This window comes from Ambystoma mexicanum, chromosome 13 (assembly GCF_040938575.1).
Source record: "Ambystoma mexicanum isolate Mex_15411 chromosome 13, UKY_AmexF1_1, whole genome shotgun sequence".
In the NCBI taxonomy this organism is placed as follows: domain Eukaryota; kingdom Metazoa; phylum Chordata; class Amphibia; order Caudata; family Ambystomatidae; genus Ambystoma; species Ambystoma mexicanum.
Window position 1 is genome coordinate 541,383,818 of NC_090938.1, and position 22,385 is coordinate 541,406,202.

A 22,385-nucleotide genomic window follows, 5' to 3' on the forward strand; every position below is an offset into this window, starting at 1 on the left:
AATGAAGAGGGACCCTGAAGTATGGCCGGTGAACCTACATACCTTATTTCAAAGCATTTTGGAAGCTAAAACTTTACAAGTCTCATTTAATACATCAATAATTGTACCAATCCATAAGAAAGGGAATCGCCTGGACCCAATGCACTGACTTATTGCCCTCCTGGACGTAGAGCGTAAAGTCTTTGCTAAATGTGTTCTAGGAAGCATTGAGGACTGGTTCCCCTCGTCTGGAATCATCGATATATTTCAAACAGGGTTCCGACGGGCAATTGGTACAGACGCAAATGGTCCGCTTATTCAATCTTTGATTGACCAGGCCAGTTTAAAGGGGGAAGGACCCACTGTATGTGGCAAGCGTTGACCTGAGTCTGGCAGTCGATATGGTAAATGGAGCAAGGCTTTGCTCCAAATGACTTAAGTGGGGTCTTCCAGGACCTCTCTTGGAAACGTTGGTCCAGATGCACAGTAACACCATGGTTCAGGTGAGGTTGAGTTCAAGGGGAGAAGTGTCTGGTCTGCTAAAAACTGCACGTGGTTTGAGGCAGGGTTGCGTACTGGCCCCCTGCCTCTGTAACCTAGGCAGACCTGGGAGAATTGTTGGAAGACACTTTGTTCGTGTCCCCAAGAGTTGAGGGAGAACATTGTTTTTGGGTCGCATATGCAGACGATGTACTGTTAATGGATAAGACACCGTTGGGTCTGCAAAGACTTCTCAATAGTTTTGAGGATTACGTCAAGGCAAATTGCCTCGTTGAAAATCAATCTAAATCCAACATCTTGTGTTAAAGCGGTAAGAAGCAGAAACCAACACACTGTAAATGGCAAATGGGACTGACCACATTAACGGTTCTCCCAACAGTAAAGTACCTATGGTTAACCCTTGTTAGGCATTTGACTATGGGAATAGGAAAGAGGCAGTATGGGTTAAAGGGAAATGGTATGCGGCCCAAATAGCATACATTAAGAAAGGGTATTGTCGCTTTACCCTCCAATCATTGCTACAATTCTTCTTGTGTAAAGTAGTCCCAGCTGTGTCATATCGCCTTGAAAATGGGGGAGAAGTTGAGAAACTGGATCTTAGCAAGTTGGAGGGACAAATTTGTAGAAGGGCTCTGACCCTCCCGAGTTGTGTCCCTGCAACAATGCTGATCTTTGAACTGGCCTGAGCTGTTGATCAGTATTGTGCACTTGGAAGAAGTTGTTATATCGAAAACTAATTTTGAGAAATTCATACGCCCTGATGGGGAAAGTCGTTTTTAAAGGGGGTAAATGCCCCACCTCCGAGACATTCAGACAGTGTGGAAATAATGGAACTAGGAGATTACCCCTGAGACTTTGAGAAACCCAGTGTAGGTGGAAAAAAAATGTTCGAGAACATGACTGGGTAAAAACTTGCGATAAAAGGAAGAAATACAAGTCGTATGGGGAAATGCAGCTTGAGGCTAACAAAAAAGGCTCCTTGCTGAAATCCCTAGCCGAAATATGGACACCTTCATGAGACGTTGTTTCAACCTGATTCAAACAAGGGATGTTCTATTCGTTATAGCCCTAGGGGAAAGTGTGGAGTGTAGTTTTTGCGGGGAGACTATGAAACCCTAAAGCATTAAATGATTGTGTAACCAGAGCTGCAGAAGACCAGGGTAGAACTCTCCAGCTCCTTCGTATTTAAACTAACGTCACTAAACGAGGAAACGTTTTGGTACTATGGGGGTCATTACAAGGTGGGTGGGAAGGGATACCAGGCACTGGTAAGGAGACTGGTGCCGGTAATCCCTTACCGCCCTATTCCAAGGTCCCTTGGCGGGACCGTAAGGAACGTGTGGTTAATGCCCCGCTGGAGTTGTACGTGTGGTACGACTCCAGCGGGGCATTAACCTGTTCATATTTCACTGCCAGTATGTTAAGCATGACATATCGTGCTTAAATACATTTAGCCTGCAAAGTGTATGTGACATAGCAAGTTGGGGCTTTTTTTCTTCAACAGTGAATTTGAGACCTCTGGTTCCACAGTATATATATTTTCCTGATTAGTATTCTTGTGCTTTCATATGAATGGGTACCAGCGTTCTAGTAGTGTTCTTGTCGTTTGTAAGGGAATATGTGAGTGTTCGGGGAGCGTTTTGCAGTCGAGATAAAAGCAAATGAGGTTCCTTGTGGTGTAAGGATGTTGGTAGATCAGGTCAACTGAGTCACTGTGGGCCGTTGGTGCTTTTAAGGGCAAAAAATATACCTATTGGGCCAACCATACATTTATAATGCTGTACAGAAAATTCACCGGTCTGTCCTCAAGAAATGTACATGGCCGTATTCAAAATAGGTCAAGGTTAGTGGTCTTGGTTTTTTTTGTCAACCTTCGAGATTTTTCTGATACTTGTAGTTATATTTTCAGCTTTTAATGTTACCGAACGCTTGGCAGGAGATGTCATTGAATGGGAATTGTGTTTATTTACTAGCTGTATTTCTAATCTTTGATGTGGTTGGTGGCACATAGTCCTAGCAGTAGTAGACGGATCTGGTATTTTACACCACCTGCTCACTGTTGCCTGCGTGGAGGCAGATGCCACCCTTGATCACTATGGCTAGCTTTTGGAAAAACATGCCTTTTTGTGCACTAGTTTTGGGGTTTTGTATTGAGCCAGTGCGCGGCTAATATGCCCTGCAAAGGCAGCAGGGACACAGCAAAAGTCCCAGTAGGGGCCTACTACATAACATAAGTTGCTTCTGAGTGAGGGGCAGACACAATAAATGGGTTTTTGCTCCTTAGTGCTGCGGGTGGTGATATAATGTTTAACATTACACAGATCAATGACTTGTAATTCAAACTCGTGGCTTTGATTAGTAGATGGCGCAATACTAAGTCGATGATAAACATTAACTTTACCCATGTTTTTTTTCCCCCAGGGAAGTAATTTTGATCAGTATGAGGACGGCCAGTTTGAGATTGAGCAAGCGTCACTTGACAAACCCATCAACTCGGTAAGAACTTTTGATTTCTGGGCCAACAGCACTGTAGGTTACAGTAATTGGATGCCATGTGATGTGAGTGAGGTTAACTATATATGGCATGTACAGATGAGGGGAAATCAGTATAAGTAGTGTTGGGTGTCTTTGATTGGTGGGTGCGACCGTTAGCATGGGCAGAGCCTTAGCTTGTTATACCAGTTTGATAATCGTATGGCATCTTTAATAAAAGACACTGAGATGAAGTAACGGGGGAGGGGGGTTTGTAGATTCTTTAAGTTTATGAACTGTCCATAGATGTAACTCCATGAAGCTTGTAAGTTGCCTGCCTGTGTTTGTAACCTAGTGAAGACTGGCTGCAATGTATGTTGATCCTTTTGAAGTTTGTGTGCCGGCTAGGGGGTGAGGTTATTTAGTGGAATAGTGCTGGATTTTACTCTGGCGTCCTACCTGCCCCTAGGGTGGAGGACACCTGTTTTCAGCATGTGTAGTCTTTGACAACTAGATATTTTTTCTTCCAAATGTTGGTCCCCCGATTTCCCCCTCCCAACATTGGTACAGCTTTTTCATGGAGGCTTTAGTTGGTAAATGTGTTTTCTCACAATAAGCCAGTTCCGTGGCTAAAATGAAAGCTTGTAGTTTAGTGCTTAGTGCATACTCCCTGCCTACAGTGTGCAACCACATGTGTTCCATCTCTACTGTATTCTACAAAGTAGATGGATATGGCCTACATGTAATCATAGCAAATTGTGGCTTGTTACATGTTGCGTTGCCGTGCGCATGTCTGGGTTTTGATTCGGGAGGTCAAAAACTGGAGTGTTGCCCTTGGTGGTTAGGAGCTAAACTGGGAATGCGACCTAACCATTCAAAAGTAAGGCTTGCAACAGCGGCTAAATTTCAAGGACTCACATCCGCAAGGGCCAGTAGCATACTTTATAGCAGATGTTGGAACAATTCTGATTGAACAGAATGATTTAATTAAGTGGAGCTCTGCATACAAATTGGAACAAGACCGAGAACTCCAAAATGAATCTACAAAGCAGCGACTGTAATGATCAGTCTTGTATACGAAGATATATATTGGGTACAATTATCCCAATGTGAAAAATCGCAAATGCGCTATGGCTCTGAGAATGAGCAACTCCAGAGTGCATTAATCATTGGCTGCAGAAACATGAGGACACCATTTAAGCCTTCTCATTGGGCATTTTGTGGGTTGATTGTGGTAGTTTATTGGCCCCTGTCCTGGTGCCACTCCTGGGCTAGCGCATGGATTTAAAGCGCCTTTGATTGGCAGACCTCATGGACGTTCACATCTTGAGTTGCCGGTTTACTTTCTTCTCTCAGGCTCTGGGACATTAAACTCATAACTGATCTATTCTTCAGCATGAACTTGGAGTTTAGGTTTACCTTGTATTCTGTACTCCTTTCCGGTCACTCTTTGCTTAAGTGCAATTATACGCTTAACGTGCAATATGTCGCTAGCTGCTGAACTATACAGCTCGATAATATTGGGTATTATACACAGGATTACGACTTTACTGCCCGTGGTTATATTACCGCTTTCGTTTGTGTTGCCGTCGATCGGCAGAGGTTTGTTTGCTCATGTACACTCTTCTGGAGCAGCCTGCAACCTCCTTGTCTAGCAATGCAGTGCTGTTCAATTTTCGTTAGGTCCTGAAAGGATCAGCATACATGTGCATCCCAGTGTAGGTCGGTGTCATGTGCTCGTGTGTGTGTGTGTGTGCGTGTGTGTAGATGTTAAACAGAAATTTACACAACTTGGGCTGTTCGGCATTTTTCTTTCACAGCAGTTGGTCCCTATTAGCTAAGCAGCCATGAACTGGTTTGTATTGCACGGTCTGCCTTGTTTAATTTCTTCTCTAGGGTTTCCTTTTCCTCTTTCTCCCTCCCGCCTCCCAATTTCCCCCACCTGTTACTACTGTTCTTCTCGTCTAGTAAACACTGCATACATTCCCTTCTGTCATTGTGCTGGCATGGTTCTACACTTGGGCATGGCAGTAATGGGTGACTCATGAGATAATGCTGCAGAGATGGGGGGAGGTGGGCAGTGCAGTCTCCATTTCAGATGAGGTGCTTGGGAGGAGTCGGTCTCCTTAATTAAAGCGGGAAAAGTTACTATTTAGCTATAGGGGCACCCCAACCATACCTGCACAGAAAGACAGCCCATTGTAGGGAGCTTTTGCGAAGTGAATCGGTAGTATGTTTTCACATTGGACATGGTAATGACCTCTTCTCCACACACCGTAAGTAAGCCAAGTAGTAAGTGGCCTGTCTAAAATGGGCTGCTGTTTAATAGATTTGGTGACTCTTTTGCTCCTTCAACGGACTCCATTTATGTAGCATGCATTTTAAATCAGTTACTTTCTGAAAGTGGCAGAGAAAAGAGACAGGCAGGCAGGAAAGAAAGTGTAGCAGGCTTCAATTTGAGTGTAATCTGTCGAGATAAGTCGTTCTTTCATTGTAGAGCTTGTGATGATGCTAAGGGTCCAACCCGTAAAAAAGGGAATATTGATCCGTGCAATGGTGACAAAGTAAAGTCGCATACAGGGGCTTTAATGCACGGGAGGGGTGGTCCGACCCAGGGTTTATGGTTTAAGGTGTGTTAAAATTGGCAATTAATGCGATTAGCATAAAACGGTGAGCTTTGATGTGGAGAAACAGACCTTTTCGTGACGTTTCCAGAAATGTAGTCCCTCTGAAAGAGTAGATGGCAACATTATACGAAGTTCGTGTGGATAAGTGTTGATTAAAACTAATAGAGATGTATGCATTAGCAAATAAGATTATCAAGTGAAGTCCATGCTTTTAACAAGGTCTGAAAAGAAACCCCTCATTAGTTGTGATAAAGGACTCTGAGATAATGCATCTCATAGCCCTTTAAACAAACTTCATTAAAATTGTTTCTTTCAGTGTCTCGCTCTGAGTTTTCAAAGTGTTCTATCTTGGGATATAACTTAAGGACATATTCTTGTCTTCATTTTATAATATAGATTTATCTTTTTAAGCTTTTGGGGGCGATAGGTTGTGTTCTTGCTGGTCCCCCGGGGAGGAGGGGCATGGCAATGTCATTGCGTGGATTATGCACTCACTGCGCCGTGTGTACAGTCCCAGTCTGCCTCTGCAGCATTATCTGTTGGGAGGTATCGAGTGTTGTGCTACAGCGTACAGCTCAGAGCTGGCTCGAATCCTACAGCTTGAGGGGCCCACAAAGCCATGGGTGGCCTGCAAAGGGCCATGCGTTGTTAACTTTGACTGGCAGGGAGTGCTATTGCACAGCTGGCAGTCATGAAGGCTCCCTATTGTTATCTGTCCTGGTATTGATTTGCCTAGTGCATGACAGTTTTATATACCCACATACCTTAAAAGCATCTAGAAAAGTAACTCTTGCCTCCCCTATTGAAAAGTGCTCTTATTTGTTACTCGGACCTGTTTTTTTTCTGTCTACCATCCCCTAATATAGTTTTATGACAAGGTGACATGCCTATTTCACGCTCCTTGTAATTCAATGCCTTACTGCTTCCTGCTAAATCCCCTTACGGAGCCACGTCCTGTCTACTCAAGACTTCTCATGCCTAGGACATTACCATCTGTTCTAGACAGTGTAATCCTTTTTTAGTACACAATTCCCCTTAAAGGAGAACACATGGAAGCTTCAGACTCTTCTATTTAAGACTAGATAACACAACCTGTCCCAAGAAATGTTTTAAATATTTAGATATTGTTGACTGTGTAATGAGAGCCTAGTCCCTTTGGCTGCCCTTATAGCTGTATACGTTGCCAGACTCTAGTATCCCATTTGGCTTGAGCTGGCTCAGTATCTATGCAGGTTGACATGGTTATCAATTTGCGTTTCCCTGCAGCTCTGTGGACTGCTGCTTTAAAGTGCAGATACACCATTCTGCATAGTGCGCTGGCGTCTCACGATTAATAAAGCTGGGCTTCACTGAGCTGTACACTGCAGCATTACAAAGTTGCTTCCGTCTTCGGCCTCACTGTACCATATTGTAGGGAGCTTCAGGGTTTGCTTTTGGGAATGGTCATAATCTGTTTGCATGAAGGATACCTTGTAGCAGTCTATCAACGTGTACAGCTCCTTTGGGGCACAGTTCGTAGAGTTTACAAGCCACTCAAGAGTCCACGGCAGGAAATTCGACAGCTCAGTTGAAAATCGCGTTTCCATTATATTGCAAGAGGGTGAAACCGCCAAGAGCATGTTCGTGTCCACCACTCTATTTTCTTTTGAATTGATGTACTGTAGCTGAACCCTAGAAATAGCTTCCCCCCCTCCTTTCACGCCCATCCTACAGAATGACTTGACATTGTATTAGCCCCTCAACTTGACCTACATACAGCTAATTTTAATAAACAATTGTGTCTGGCCTCAGCACAACATATTCCATTTCATGAACCAAAAGCAGGGCTCGTAAACTCGCCAACAAACAGCTCAATTTCCTCTGGCTGAATAGTTTATCGTCTTTCTGGAAGAACAATTTGGTCCCGATTTCAAGCTTACCTTGCGGTTTAATGCAACAACCCTCGAAAGAATTGCCAGCCCTAATACTAGTTGTTTCCACGCCCAAACACACTAAACCCAGACCAAGCACACAGCAATTTAAAATCCCTACCTACTGACATCAAACCGAACACGATCTCTACGACCATTGTACATGCCCTGGCTGGCCAATGCACCCAAGCATCAAAGGCACACGAGGGTCCCATCTGGACACATGCCTCTATCCCCTGGACTCAGACCACCACCTACAAAAAGACCTACGCCCCGTACCAGAGTAATCCCCCCCCTCCCCCCGAATTACATGCATTAATGCAGTTGCACAGCTATGCTGCATGCTCTTAGGTCTCGTCTACTTTGCTCCATACTACCAGAGAGCTGATGGCGCACCTGTGTTGCGCATCCCAAAAGCGAAAGCCCTTGGTTCGTGCTCTCTGCAGTATTTTACGCACATCCCTGCCTTTCCAAATCGGTCACTGCAGGAAACTCCGCCAATGCGCCAAACTCTGGGATTACAGCATACCATGCTTCTTCAGTACTGTTCACATCAGAAACGAACCGCCTGTTCCCTCCCTCCTCCCCCTGTCTCTAGGGATGAAAGAGCAGTGCACTACCGCAGTGTTTCGCCCGCCTCCTTCACGTGCTTGTGCAGTCTTTGTTTCTCTATTCTGCTGACTCGACGAATTGGCTGCTGCAAAAGCAGCAGGCATTGTCAGCGTGCTGAAGATTAATATCCTTCATCTGCAAGGCAATTCTGTGAGTCAGGCCTTGAAGCGAGTGCCACGTTTCATAATGGTGTCTAAAAACGAATTACTTACTACAGCAAGAAGTATGGCCTAAATATATAAAATGTCCATATGTCATGGGCGAAATCCTCTTTAAATTCACCCAAGTTCTGAACACATTTTAATAGTATCTTTACTCTTAAATGTTGGAAATATATCTGAATTAAGATTTTTTTCATTTACGATAGCTCATTTTAAATGAATACCACGATATTTCTTACCTTGGAATGGTGAACGTAAGTGTATGCAAAGTGTGTGCGTACATTTGAACAGACTTCGATTAGTGACTGTTTATGGGGCAAACTCCCACATGCTTGTCCAACCTCTCAGCTTTAACCAAATCTGGTTTAGAGCGATCTTCACTTTCTAGTCCGTAGTTTGCTTGCACAGTGCACCCACCAGCTGTGTACCAGATTGTCCCAGCACACGTTCAAAAGAAATGGCTTTTGGAAGTCTGCCTTATTTAGCTACAGTTCTGATGCCGATTCTCAGGGTAAATTGATTAGGGCTGCAACCTTTGGCTTTCCAGATGATCTGGACTAGAACTCCAGTCACCCAATACCAGCAAAGTCAAAGGTGAGGGATCCTGGGAGTCGTCCAAACCCTCTGGCGAGCGACAGGTTGCCGACCCCTGGACTTAGTCTGGATCCTTTCCTCACAACGAGCTGTAGGGAACTGACGTCCTCCTTGAGTGGTTTTGTAAGCTTGATGTATATAAATGTCTGTACTCCTTTCCTACGCTTCTCCTTTTTTTTGTTTTCTCTTCTCCCTTTCTCCCACTGTCTGTCACAATTCATTGCTCTCAAATCTTTCCTTGCCTTGTGTACTTTACTTTTAAGCTCACCCCTTCTTATGTTGACATTACTTGCAAGCGCTGATATGATTTAAAATAAATAATCCGAAGCGATAAATCGAAAAAATAAACCTTTAGTGATTGGACAGTTTCTTACTTTGTGTTACATTTAACTGTTCTTTTGACAGCCCAGTTTTTAAAGCCAGGTTCGTATGGAATATGCTTTCACCCCACTTGCACTGCTTCTGAAAATAGCATACATACTGCTTCATCTGTCGATTCTTAGTGCATTCCATAATCACAACCTTGTCCGCATAATGGCTCATCTCCGTCTCGCCTGTCATTTCTGGAGTTGAGCCCTACATATTATGGTGCTCGTTTGTGAACTACTATGTAGTTCATCTATTTTAACATCTGTGGCCAAATGCAGCCTCTGCCTGGTTCCTTGTGATATGCGCAGTACAAGTGCAAAAATCAAATCAAAATCATAGTTTGAAGATTTAATTTATATATATATATTTTTAATGCACCAAATAAAGAACAATATGAAAGTTGCTAAATGTCCTTGTGCTGGAGAATTTCATCTGTCAAGTCCTGAAAGATGGGAAAGGCTTAAGCGCACATAAAATCATTTAAACATTAGTTTATGTAATATTTGTGTCTACCCTGATTCTCAAAGATGGGTCATTAACAAAGAGCAATCCTTTTTGTTGTAATTCTTCAAGCTCAAACTGTATAGAAGATGGATGTCATGTCATGTTAGGCAGAGCAGTGCCTATGAACATGTAGAAGTCCTAGGTGTTGGTCCACATAAGTGCAGTGGTGGGTCAAATGCCTTCTTCTGTATACTTGTCTGACAATACACCTATCTTGACGTGTATGTACTCTGTAGCAGCCATTGGCAGCTTGTATCATGAGCTTGTTACTGAATTGTACTACTCAGTTGACATGAGCTCCTTATGCAGTTGACGTGCCTTTTTGTTTTTTGGTCTGAAGAGCCCCTTTCACTTAATTTTGAAGCACCTCTTGGATCACATGCTTGGAATCTCTGTGGCACTAATCAGAATGAGTTTAAGACTGATATGATCAAAATATGTCCTTCCATTCAGGATATCCATGCTTCAGTCTGCATCCAATGTCTGACCAAATTCAACCCCTCTGTGGATGTTGCCAGCATTTTGCTAGAGTAGGCCATCCTTCATGAAAGGGGGCGGCAGAGGAGGGTGGCAGTAGAGTAATGGAGAAAAAATAGATTGTATTTAGGAAATACCAGGGCTCTAGACTATACTTCTTGTTTGGAAGCACATGGGAGGGAGGTTTTGGGAACAGGAACATGATGAGGTGTGCGTGCCACCTCATGGCCTACCCAGCGACTGTGCCTCATGCCTATTAGCTGGTGTAAAATGTAACTTCAGAAACCAGACCGAGCAAGAAAGTTGTTAGCTAGCAGAGTTCTCAGCATCACACATGTGGCTTCCTAGTCTATTTCAAGAGCAGTCTGCCCTGTGCCTCTCATGTGTTCAATCATTAGTCGGGCTGATTGCTCTGCTGCTGAGTGGCCTGCCAGTGGGACAGAGATTTACAGTCTTTGCTCTGTCACTGGTGGAATCGAGACCTCAGGCGCGCAGCCACCTGCCTGTTACCACTGCTTAACACGTGGATTCCAACCCCCGGCAGAAGAAGCTTGTTGCACGGGGTCATCTTTCTGCACATGGGTTATGAGAACGTAGAGCACTTTCTGCAAAATGCACTGTATAAGTAGCTAGCTGCAGAGTTAATCGTTCTGCTGAGTTGACTCGCAATTAGAGCAGGTAAATGAAAAAGAAAAGGTAACGAGCTGAGAAGACGCTGGGTCTCCATATCACGGGCTCATGATGGACCCCTTTCTACCATCCTGTTTTGAGAATGCTGACCTTGAAATTCGGAACCAACACTTTTCATACGTTTTCACATTAAGAAGGCAGAAGATGAGGCATTATGCAGGCTACCCCTTACCCTTGAGCACTAATGGATCTTGCTGTTTAACCCCTCGCTAGGCCTCTCCCTTTCCGCCCACCCTAACATATTTGCATTTTGGTTCCGTTACACGTGAGATGCATCACCCAGTCTGTGCTTCTGCTCATTTAAGGTACTTTTAGTTTTTTTTTCTTTTCTTTCAAATACTAACCTCACCGTTTTTCAGTTTAATATTTGGCTGCATGCTAGTTTTTAACACTACCAAAATGAACGATTAAACTCCCTTCTAAAAAAATACGAACCCAATCAAATTTCGCCTGGATTGTGCTCTGATTGTGTTTTGGTCTCCAGTGGTGGGGGGAGTCGTGTTGCACTCGCACCTTGCGCAGTTTTAAACAATTCCTGACACAGGTGAAAGAATGAAATGCAGCATAGATCTTCTGACAGTCGTGCAAGATATTGCTGTCTAGGTGATGGATATGTGTTTGTACAAACGCTTGACTTTATGCTTTCGTTCGTCTTTTTTTTCTTCTTTTTTGATGATTTGTTATTTTTGTTCCGTATCTGTTTCTCTCATGGCCTGTTTTGGTTTTTAAGTGTTGTACATCATGGTGGTCCAGCACACCACCAGGAAACTGGTTTAACCTCCCTACCCCTCCTCCCTTACCTTTCAAGAAACGATGACCAGCAGTTTGACATTTGTCCAGTCTTTTCCTTTGGTGGGGGCAACCCTATGCCTGTTCAGTAGCATTAAACAAAAAAACTTTGCATGCATCTGTGTACTACCTCTTGTCACATCACATGAGATGTGGATGTATGAAAAAAAAAGAATTTATTACTGGAATATTTTTGGTTTGTTTCTCTGTTCTGTCTGTCAGGATAATGTGGGACACCGCTTACTGCAGAAACAAGGCTGGAAGCTGGGACAGGGACTGGGGAAATCTCTCCAGGGTAAGTGAAACGAGTCTCTGCTGAATTAGCCACATTCCGCCTAAAATACTGTGTGCTGTTAAGTGTTTCTCTAACTGAAATGTTTACTGCACAACACATAGCTTTCACAATTATTAGCTGTTTCTCACAGGAAGGCGTACAATGGTGTCTCGGTCACGGCTCTGACTACTTAAGGGCTGGGGCACACTTTTGTAAAGGTGCGGGCTAGGGCTTTCTGTGAAGGTGACTTCCATTGTTACGGAAGCTTTTTTTTTCTGTCTTCAATTGAAGAGTGGACTTGGCCAACAAGCAAAGGCATATCCACAGCCGAGCAGTCACACAGCTAGGTATTGATATTTTATTTCTATCGTGCTCATACACAAGTGTTTCGGAGGGCGGCAAGGGAAGGGGAACAGAGGAGAAACAAAAACCACAATCTTACTAGGCCCAGTGACAATGAGAACGCGCAAGTGCATGGTAGAGGGGGAGAGGGAGAAGTGCATGGAAGGGACAACAAAAGGAGAGTGCGGAGCAAGGAGGAAAAAAACCCATAAATAATAATAATTGAATAAATAAAAAGTCAACAGAGGGAGTGCAGCCAGCAAGTGGCAAGTGCTGGGTTTAAGGCAGTTAACTTGATTTACATAGTTAACGTAAGTGCGTTGTTGCATGAACTGGAATGTGATGTGGCAGGGTGTTGGAACTTGAAAATGTGGTCCCTACATGACAGATTAATCTCGAAATATATATATGATACAGGATTTACATCTGTTACCCATGTAAGAAGCGTTAAGGAATGAAAGCCAACAGCGACGTAGGATGGAATTGAGATAATTAAGTTGGAAGGCATGAGAATGACAGATGTGAGGGGGATAGTAAAACGTGGACTGCTAGGTGAAGGGTGGAGTTCCAGTACATGGATTTGTAGAGTAGGTTGGCAAGGCAGTGATGTGTGCATTGTTAACATTAAGGCAGATGTGAGGTGGTGCCTTTGGATCATTGGCAGATGTGGGTAGCAAAGTTTATTACTTTGAGTAGCAAAGGATTGGGACGTGAAATTGAGGAGTCCCTCAATGAAGCTTGAGCATGGTCTGGTCTGCTAAGGACTAAAGTTCTGGTGGAGTGGGAGATAAGAATGTAGATTGATTTTCAAAATGTTCAGCTGGTGCTGCAAGTTCAGCCTGTCTGCGATGGTACAGTTTTGAAGTTGTCAGATAGTTGTTAAAGGACCTCTGCAGATAGCCATGTTGGGTGCATTCATCAAGTGGAAATGATATAGGAGCAGTGGTGTTGGCCGCCTGGATATATATCAGATCACGCTTGTAGGATGAAAGCATCAGGCAATGTAGCATAATCCAGTGAGAAATGGCACAGGCATTTGGTTGTAGACTGGATTGTTCCAGGATGACGGTAAGATTTTAGTACCAACAGATAATGCGAACAGCCAAAGGGAGCCATCTAGAGAGTGTATAATGCAGAACCATGTCAGACTCCGCTGCGGGGAGGGAGGGTGGTGGCAGAGTTACTCGTTCGGGGAAGGTTATCCAAGTAAAGGCGTTGGCTTGAAAGCTGGAAGGGGAGAAATCCAGAGTCAAAGGCGCCTGCAAGACCAAATGTTCAGAGGCTGGATGAGGGGTGACATTAGTGAGAAAGTTAGAGATGTGCACAAGCAACTCTTCATTAGAGTGTACTGTGAAACCCGAATTTGAAAGGGTCAAAGGGTCCCTTATCCTTCCAGGTAAGCCATGGTTTGATTAAGCCACATGCTTAAGGACTGTGGAGTAGTGGGGAATAGTGGAAACCGGTTGAAAGTTGACTGAAATGTTGGGTTCTACAGTGGTTTCTTACAGATTGTGATGCAGTCCTCTTGAAAAGGGCTGCGAAGATCAGTGGAAAGTGGTAAGGATAGGGCAGGCATGCCAATGTCTTGTGTGCATGCATTGCAAAGGTGTCTTCAGGTGTCCATAATGCATTGGCAGATCAGAGGATGGCTGCCAGTTCTGCAAGTTGTTGGCAGGTAAGTTTGTTAGATGGGGCAGGCGGTGGTCGGTTGGGAGGGAGTGTGAGTGGCAAATGGTAGTGCATAGAGTAGAGGTGGGGGTATTTAAGGTGTTTTATTTTAGGCTATAGATACATATCCTAATTGGTGGTGGGCACTGGCATGTGCAGTGCCCAACTCTAACCAACAGCTCTCTCGGGAAAATATTAAGAAGGTCCTTGGAATGGGTCTAGAAGAATCGCTAGCAGAGCAGACACTAAGTATTTCCTGCAGGACCAGCTCCATGCCTCCCACCGGACATCTTTACTATTTAGCCTATTTAGACCCATCACTCCATGCGCTCACTTACTCTTCCTACATACTCAGTTTTACTATCCATTTTTTGTTCTTTGGTGACTACGAAGCAACCAACTAAAGTTGAATCTTCACAGGAAAAAAATGCAATAATTAAGACCAATCACCCTGCAGCACACATTATCCTAGACTCCAAATGGTACTTCAACATTGTGAATGTCCACCCAGGGAGTACAAGGACCACCTGAAATACTGTGGATATGTGTGCACATGAATACGTGTCCAGGCATACATGTGAATACACATACATGTATGTATATTTGCACATATGTGCTATGTGCGCATAACAGAAATTTGCTGGTTTTGGTTCACCATCTACCAATATAAGTCAATCAGATTTTCCCCAGTGTCTTGCCCAATTCAATATTAGTAGATACATTGAGGTGCCTTCTCTAAAGTGATAAACCAATGAATGTTTGCATGTAAGGTTGAAGTGGAACACTGCTCCACATTGCTGCTGCATAAGCATTTCTAAGATGTGTGTACGTACCCACTCCATTTATGACTCATTTAGCACGCTTTTGTAAACTAACTTAACCACAAGATTACCTCCTGACCTTGCTCAAGCTAGTCCTTAATGTAAAGGATTCCCCATTTGGGAAGCAATGTATTGAGGTGGTCAAGTGTTTCCTACTAAATGCATACTGCTGGACTGTATGTTGCTGATCTATGGGACTTTATGCAGTATAATGCTGGGAACCTCTGGCTTGCTAGTCAACTCACCACAATGTTTCCAGAACAGAGACTCTGACATGAACATATAGTTTAAGGCTTTTGCTACCCTTTTGGTATGACGAAACAAAATCAGAATGTCGGGATGGAGAAATAACTCAGTAAGCAAACTGTCAGGATGTTTGTGTCGCCAAGTGTCAGGTGAAGGAAAGGGCTCCATTCGCAAGAGAATAGGTTCCTCACCTCTTGGTCGAAGGGGGTGGCAGGAAAGGGAAGTCCGCCAACAAAAGATCCAGTCTCCTCAAGTTGCAGAAAACAATGCAAATACTCGAAGCAAAGTGAAAGTTGCAAAGAAAAATACTCTGAAATTCCTCCAACCTTAAACCAAACATAAAAGGTCAAATGGAGAGATTCGCACTTTATGGATGTCATTTTTTTCCATGGTCTGAATGCTGGGTGTTCTCCAGTCTTTATATTCATAACTCCCACGAATCTCAGGCAGTAATTTGCCTTGAGTCTTCATGCTCTGTCTTCTAGGGGTTTACTGTGGGTTTCTCCCTTGTGGGATGACAACACCTTCTTGACAGGCAGGGCCCCAAGAAGAGAGGAATTGGTGTGCTCTGGTGCGGTTCGTTTGAGAAGAGTGTTCCTACTCTACCCGGTCACCCTCTGCTACTCTCTGGGTTTGAGCTGGTCCTATCTTGCCCAATCTATTCCTGGACTGGCTTTCCTGTCCCTCTGGCCAAACTATGCATTCTCATTCCTCCACCAACCTCTGCACTCTCCATTGCATCCAGGGCCCTCTGGATTGTCCCTGTATTCTCCATCTAAACAGTGGGTCTCTCTTTCTGTCTTCTCCACGATGGTCTGTACTTCACTCCCCCCGCCTCATTTCTAGGTCTTCAGCCCTTTCCTGCTTCTTGATAGTATCCCTTTTTTCAGTTAACAGCTCTCTCCCACCCTCCTGTCGTTTCCCTCCTAACAATCGCCACACAATCTTTATTCTCCTTTTCCCGGATGTCTTGCCTTATTGTTTATCCAATGCTCTCACGTTTGTTCCAAGAAACTCTGAGCTGTTGTTGCCTTCCTTCATTACAATAGCCTTTTCTGTATTTCTAATATCGTTTTCCTCCTATACTACTGTCTCCCAGTTTCCCGATTGTAGCCCTTTTCTTGCTTTCACAGGTGGTATTCCTCTGTCATCTGTCAACTCTCCCAATCATTCTCTGTCCTAGACTCCAACTTCTGCCACCTGCTCCATCTCTGTATCTTTCTTCCCAACCAAATTGTTTCCTCCCGTCACAAAGGTTTCCGCCCCTCAAACATCACTAAATCATTTCTAAAGACAACTCTTACCACACTTCTCTGATCGTACAATACAACAGTACCGGTTTCGAAGGCTCCTGCTCTGGCTTCTGTTTTCCAAGTAATCCACACTCGGGGACTCCCAGGCTCTGGTGTCTTCTTTCATGCTCTCCCAAGGAATGGCAATCGCTGTCTGGGCTGGCTTCTTTTTAAAGCCCAGTCCCTGTTTTGAATGATTTATTGTACCTGGACTCCATTGGCCAGACTCTCTTCAGATTGGGGCATGTTTGCCACATGAGTTGCTAGGGGGTTAAGACTAAGTCATATGGAGGTAGGTGGCCTTTTGCATTCTCCTTTGGCTATAGGCATATGCAGCTTGGTGGCCATTTTGCATTCTCCTTTGGGTATAGGAGTGCCAGGAATGGCTTCTTGCCTCTTTGTGAAGCATAGAGTACTTGGCTAGGATGCCGGGGTGTTACTTTCTCCCTTGTATTGCCAGCACTTTAAGTATTCCAGTGACTTGCTGCCTTATCTGTTTGGTCTACACACCCAAACGAGTCTGCCAATTGGGAATCCAGATCTTTGAACTCTGCATAGGCCTTAAAACATGTTTTTGGCTCTGTGGGTGTTCAGGCTGCTGGGAAACCTAAAATGGGGTCTCTTGTACGCCCAATGTGATGTTTCCATGGCAATAGGACTGGGACCTTTTCACAATTTGCAAATCCAAATAGTTATTCCTTTACTTTGGGCTATTGGCACCAACTATAAGTTGAAACGATTGCATTAAAGTACAGATGGGTAGGAATGGCACGTGAAGAGGGATAAAAGCCTTGTAGGTCAAGTTTGGTTATTTGCCCACCCATTGACTGCCCATGCTAATCCCTGTGGTCATTCCCTTCCAGTTTCTGCCCCTCTCCTCCCAAAACACCATCTCATGTGAACTCTTTGAGCTCTCTTTAATCAAGTCTCACCATGAACCTTTGCCCACATGGCTGTGATCGCCAGTTTGGCAGAGACCAAGGTGGGACTAACATCAATACACCGGCACATCCTCATGTATTTGCTTAATTGATCTTGTGCCACGAGATTTGCATTCCCCATCTTACTATCACTCCAAGAAATCTGGTACCATGATGGACTAATGCTCAGTTGCTCAGATTGAACGGTCTAGTGGGACGATGGGGCAGATTGAGAGCCTACGAGGGAAAAATGATCACTCTCCTCTCGTTGGGCAACACACGTCGATAAGTGACAGAGATTTAGCAAAGAAAATATTATCTATAAAACTACAACTGTGGTGCCCAATTCGAGTATATTGAGGAGTGTCCAACGGGAAGGCTCCATTAGCCATGGTGAAACTGGCAGAGTAAAGTAATCTCGCCCAGCTTAACCCCAGCTTAACCCCAGCTTAACCCCAGCTTAACCCAAGCTTGCATGCATTAGCAAGGCCACCTGACTGCATAGGCAAAGACACATGTCCCTCTTCCCATTCCTTAATGTGAGCGTCAGTACATATTCTAGAATTAAATTCCCCACAGATCAAGACAGGAGAGTTACCGGTCAAGTTGTTAGTTGTTAAACTTCTTTAAATATCGCTTTGTGGCCTCTCTGATAGGAGGGGAGGGGGTTCATAAATGTTGAGAATAATTAATTTGTTTGCTTTTGTCCTGGTAAACCCCCGGGGGAAGGTTATTTTACCAACTAAAACATGTTCGGACCCACCAGAGATTTCCAACAGACTGAGCAAATTCTTTGCCCCCAATATTTGTAAGCTTTAGGACAACCCCTGGGGCCCTCTATGGCCAGGGAAGAGAGAATATGCCATCCATCTATTAGCGGATCCTTGAGCCAGGTCTCCTGAATCGCTATGACACTGAGGTTATTGATGTGGTGCTCTAATAGTCTGCTCTTGTCAAGCAAGCGTAAATGGCCACGTGTGTTCCAATTTAGTAACAAAAAAAAGGTGTCTGTGCATGATTGTTAGGGAAACCATTTCCCTCGCTGCTCCACTAGGTTTGCCAACCGTTCCCAGTGGGAGTCGCTTTATAGCAGCCGCCAAAACCTCTGGCATCAGGGTGCTAGTTACGCAAGTGTGGGCGACAGCCAGAACAGCTAAAAAAAATCATACAGGGAAAAACATTGTTCATCAAGTGAAGGTACACAGTTTTTAGAGTGTATGGCCAGAGGGGGGAACCTCCTATCTGAACAGCAAAGTCTGGAGGTGCTTACGGAATGGCCACGACGACTGTTCAGGTCTGAGGTGGTGGGAAAGGGCATTTTAGATCCCAGAATCAATAGCCGGGAAGCGCACATCCCAGATCTTTTCAGCCTGAATCTCAAGGTGACCAGTCTGTTAGTGTGTATGGATTGTGTAGGTCTCGTGGAATTAACCTTTTGGAATTTCTGCGCTCGGTATCCGTGGGCCGTGTTGGCTAAGCACTTGTGCGAGTCTTGAAGGTGATCCGCTGCCTGATTGGGAGCCCAGTGTGCTTCTCTTCTGGCAGCAGAGATATGCTCCTGCCTAGGGATATTCAAGGCAGCCCTGAAAGCATTGTTCTGAATGACCTGTAGTTTATTCAGGTTCTGAGTAGAGGTACCTGCCAACAGGGTGTTGCAGTAGTCTAGCATGGATCCTATGAAAGTTTGGGCGATAGTGAGAGAAAGGGTTTGCAGGCATTGATCAACTTCGTGGTGTGGGCCGTAGCGGATGCAATAGCGTGGACCTGCCTGTTTAAGGGCAGGGTGGAGTCAAGGTAATAACTTGATACTGGTATTTTGATGCTGTCATTGGTAAAAGATTTGTATTTTGGGTCAAGTTTAAGAGTCACAAGGATTTTGGCCATCCAGGCTTGGATCGTTTGGTAGATGGAGTGCAATGCTTTGGAGTCAAGTGTAGTTGCCCGTGAGGGGCAGGAGTATTTGCGTATCATCCGCATAGTTTGTCTAGGAGATGCACAGGTCATCTAGGGTGTGGAATAGGGGTTTGGTGAATATTTTATAATGTGGGAGAGATGCACAATCCTTGAGGGACGCCACAGGAGATGGATGCGGGTTGGCCACAGTCATGTCTCAGACTCTGAAGCATCTTTTGGATAGGAAGGACAAAAATCCAGGCAGGGGCCTGGTCTCAGAGGTGGGCTGCTGATGTGAGGTGTCGCTGAATTGGGGGATCCACGAAGTCAAAGGCTGCTGACCAGTCCAGCATGAGTAGCAATGATGCCTTGCCAGTGTCTCTTTGACTTCGTCCATTTGATTATTTTAGGTCTAGTAGTGCAGTTTCAGCGCTGTGGCCCGGTCTGAAGCCAGACTGTCATAGGCCCAGGAGGTTGTTTGCTTCAAGGAATGACTGAATTTGGATATAAGCTGCTCTGTCGAGTATTTTTGTAGCAAAAACGGGACTGTAGTTGATAGGGTGATAGTTGGTATGTCTTGGTAAAGTGTGTTTTTTTTTTCTTCTTTTTTTAGCAACGGGAGGACCCAAGCGTCTTTTAAATTGGTTGGGACAGTGCTCGAGGTGAAGGAGGCATTTATTAGAGATGTGATGGAGGCAGTGTTTTGATCACTGTTGCTGGCCAAGGCCATCTTGGCATCACTAGGGTTTCAAGCCATTAATGATTTGTAAGGTCTCTGCTTCTAGAAGGGGTTTGAAGTTAAATGCTGGAAGGGCTGGAGGGACAGGAGCTACCCTATCTGTAGGGATAATGGGCAGGACGTTTTATTTTTGTGATCTTCTGGAGAAAAGCCAATTTGTCCAACAGTGCATTTTGGATATGGATGCACCATATACTATCTTTGGTGCAGCTGGGTGCGGGTGGTATGGGCTTTTCTAATTTCCGTAAAGTCGCAAGTAGTTCACGGGAGCTGGCATTAGAGAGACTTATGTTGTAGGTAGATTTATATTTGGCTAAAATTAGCTCTTTCTTGTAGGCCTTTGCCGAGTTAGCAAAATCTTCTTCGTTCGCCTCAAATGGGGAATTTCTCCAGATGGTCACTGCCTCACCTGTTCTTAAGCGTAGGGCTCGAGGTCAGGGATGAACCAGAATTTGCATTGTGATAAAGGTTTGGCTTTATGCAGGATAAGTGGAGCCACAGCATCAATAGCTGTTGCCATAGTTGTGCTATAAGTTTCCACCATAGCGGCTGGGTCATCTGTCAGAGGGGAGATCTGGGCCAGCAGTGGTAGAATGCTGGGTGCAGTTCTGCTTTTCAAGCTCTGAGTTAGCAGGGGTGGGGGGAGGGGGGGTTTATGGGCCACTGGAGTAGATGTTGGCCTGGACATGGGGATAGTGGAAGATATTACATTGTGGTCCAACCAGGGGCAGGGTACATTAGATGTGACTGAGATATTGTTGTTTGAGGCGGCTAGCCAGTCACGAGTACGACCCTTGGAGTGTGTAGGGCTAGGGATACATTGAGTAAAGCCTGAAGCCGTCAAGGCGTTGGCTAATGAATGGGCATTGGTGTCCTTTTCGTCATTCAGGCCTAGGTTTAAATCCCCCAAGAGGATGTCTTTGAAGTGGGTTTGTTGTTTGTGGAGATGTGTAAGATATCATCTTTGAATGAGAGTATTGGTTAAGGCGCCCTGTAGACTAGGTGGATCACAGGTTAGGTGGTGTGTGAAAGAATCCACTCCTTTGATGGCATTTCCCTGGTCAAGGTTGCATTGCTGATTTCTCTGATGGCAAGCTAGTTCCTGGCTATGATGGCTGCCCCACCTCCTCTGGAGTCGGGTCTATCGTTCCTGTAGATTGTGTAAGTAGGGGGGCAATAGCTAGTGAAAGGGCTGGGCCAGACACTGAGCGCAGAAATGTTTCGGTGATTGCTAATAAGTCGAGCTTAAGCAAAGAGAAGGTCTTGGCTATCCACTGCATGCGCAGTTAAGGATCTAGCATTAATAAGGGCTCCTTTTAAGTTTCTCGCTGAGGGGTTCTTTGATCTTTTGCAGAACTTGTAGAAGACCGTGCCAGAGGGCATGTGGAACAATTGTTTTGCCTAAAGGTAGGAGACGGTGACCTGCTAACTTGTTTTTTCATGATGTGGTCAGTGGTGGTGTGTGGCTCTTTTGACTATATCTGCACAGGAAGTGTCAGTCCATTCTGTGATGTGCTGTCATGGGTGGACTTGGGAGGGTAGTCAGGAGTTTTTCTGGATAGTGGGGATATGCTTTTTTTCAAGTGGTGAGGCGCTGTATAGTGCCAGTTCTGTGTGTGGTTGGGAATGGAATAGGTACAGGACCACTGCTTTCATTTCCTTGCACAGGATGCAGTGCTGTGCAGACGGTGACGGTATGCTGCGCAGCGTGTGTAAATCGGCTGGTTTGCCTATACGGGTCATAGTGAGGCTGAGCAACAGAGGGTGTGAAACTGTTGGGCCTAGTGGGGGCACGCAAGGGCACATGCCTGGTACAGTGCAGCAGGAGGTAAGAGCATAAACAGGCTAATAGATTGGGTGTTCGGGAGGAAAGCCTGCATTGATAGTGATACACGATGCTCCGTTATAATTCCTAGCGTGCCGAAAGGGCCACCTACCCCAGACTGCCAAACAGCTGCCCCCAATTTGACCATCCTGTCGGAGGGGGGATTGTCTGCATCTGAGCACGTGTCACACCAGGTTGTATCTTCCAAAGGAAACCAGTCGAGTGCTACCCTAAAGATGGCGCTCCTTAACACAAGATTGCTGAACAACCATGGCAGTAATATTCATGATTCAATTGTGCATGGAGATCTTGATATTCTTTGCCTTACTGAGACCTGGATTAGGGATATTAGCGGCCCTGCAATCAGCCTAGCGGTACTTCCCGTATACTGTATGATCTGTAAAAATAGGGAGGTGGGGGTTGGGAGGTAGCAATTATTGCCAGATCTTATTTAGGACTATTCATCGCCCTTGTCGCCTGCCAGGATTGTGAAATACTACTGGCCAGGCATTCACCCCCTCTCCCAATTGCTGTGTGAACATTGTCTTGATCTACAAACCTCCTTCTACAATGCCGAGCTCAATGAGGAACTAATATAAATCTTGTGCGCTCTCTAGAAAGTCCCAATCGAGCCTCCATCTGTTTGGGCAATCTAAATCGCTGGAAAGCGGACTAGTATG

The 22,385-nt window shown here is 44.9% G+C and overlaps 1 protein-coding gene across 6 annotated transcripts in view; it reads left to right on the plus strand.

Moving 5' to 3' along the window:
* Positions 1–22,385, plus strand: part of GPATCH8 (G-patch domain containing 8) — a 473,369-nt gene that overhangs the window by 129,716 nt on the left and 321,268 nt on the right. For 2 of the 6 annotated variants that reach the window (XM_069634277.1, XM_069634275.1), the window contains exons 1-4: positions 2,902–2,976; positions 4,773–4,807; positions 9,262–9,279; positions 11,908–11,980. Coding sequence is in view for 2 of the 6 variants with exons in the window: in XM_069634273.1 (XP_069490374.1) it covers positions 2,902–2,976; positions 11,908–11,980 (148 nt within the window). In the remaining 4 variants the exon portion in view is untranslated. Of the gene's footprint in view, positions 1–2,901; positions 2,977–4,772; positions 4,808–9,261; positions 9,280–11,907; positions 11,981–22,385 lie in introns of those variants that run through there. The other 4 variants (XM_069634278.1, XM_069634276.1, XM_069634273.1 and 1 more) reach the window with 2 other exon arrangements.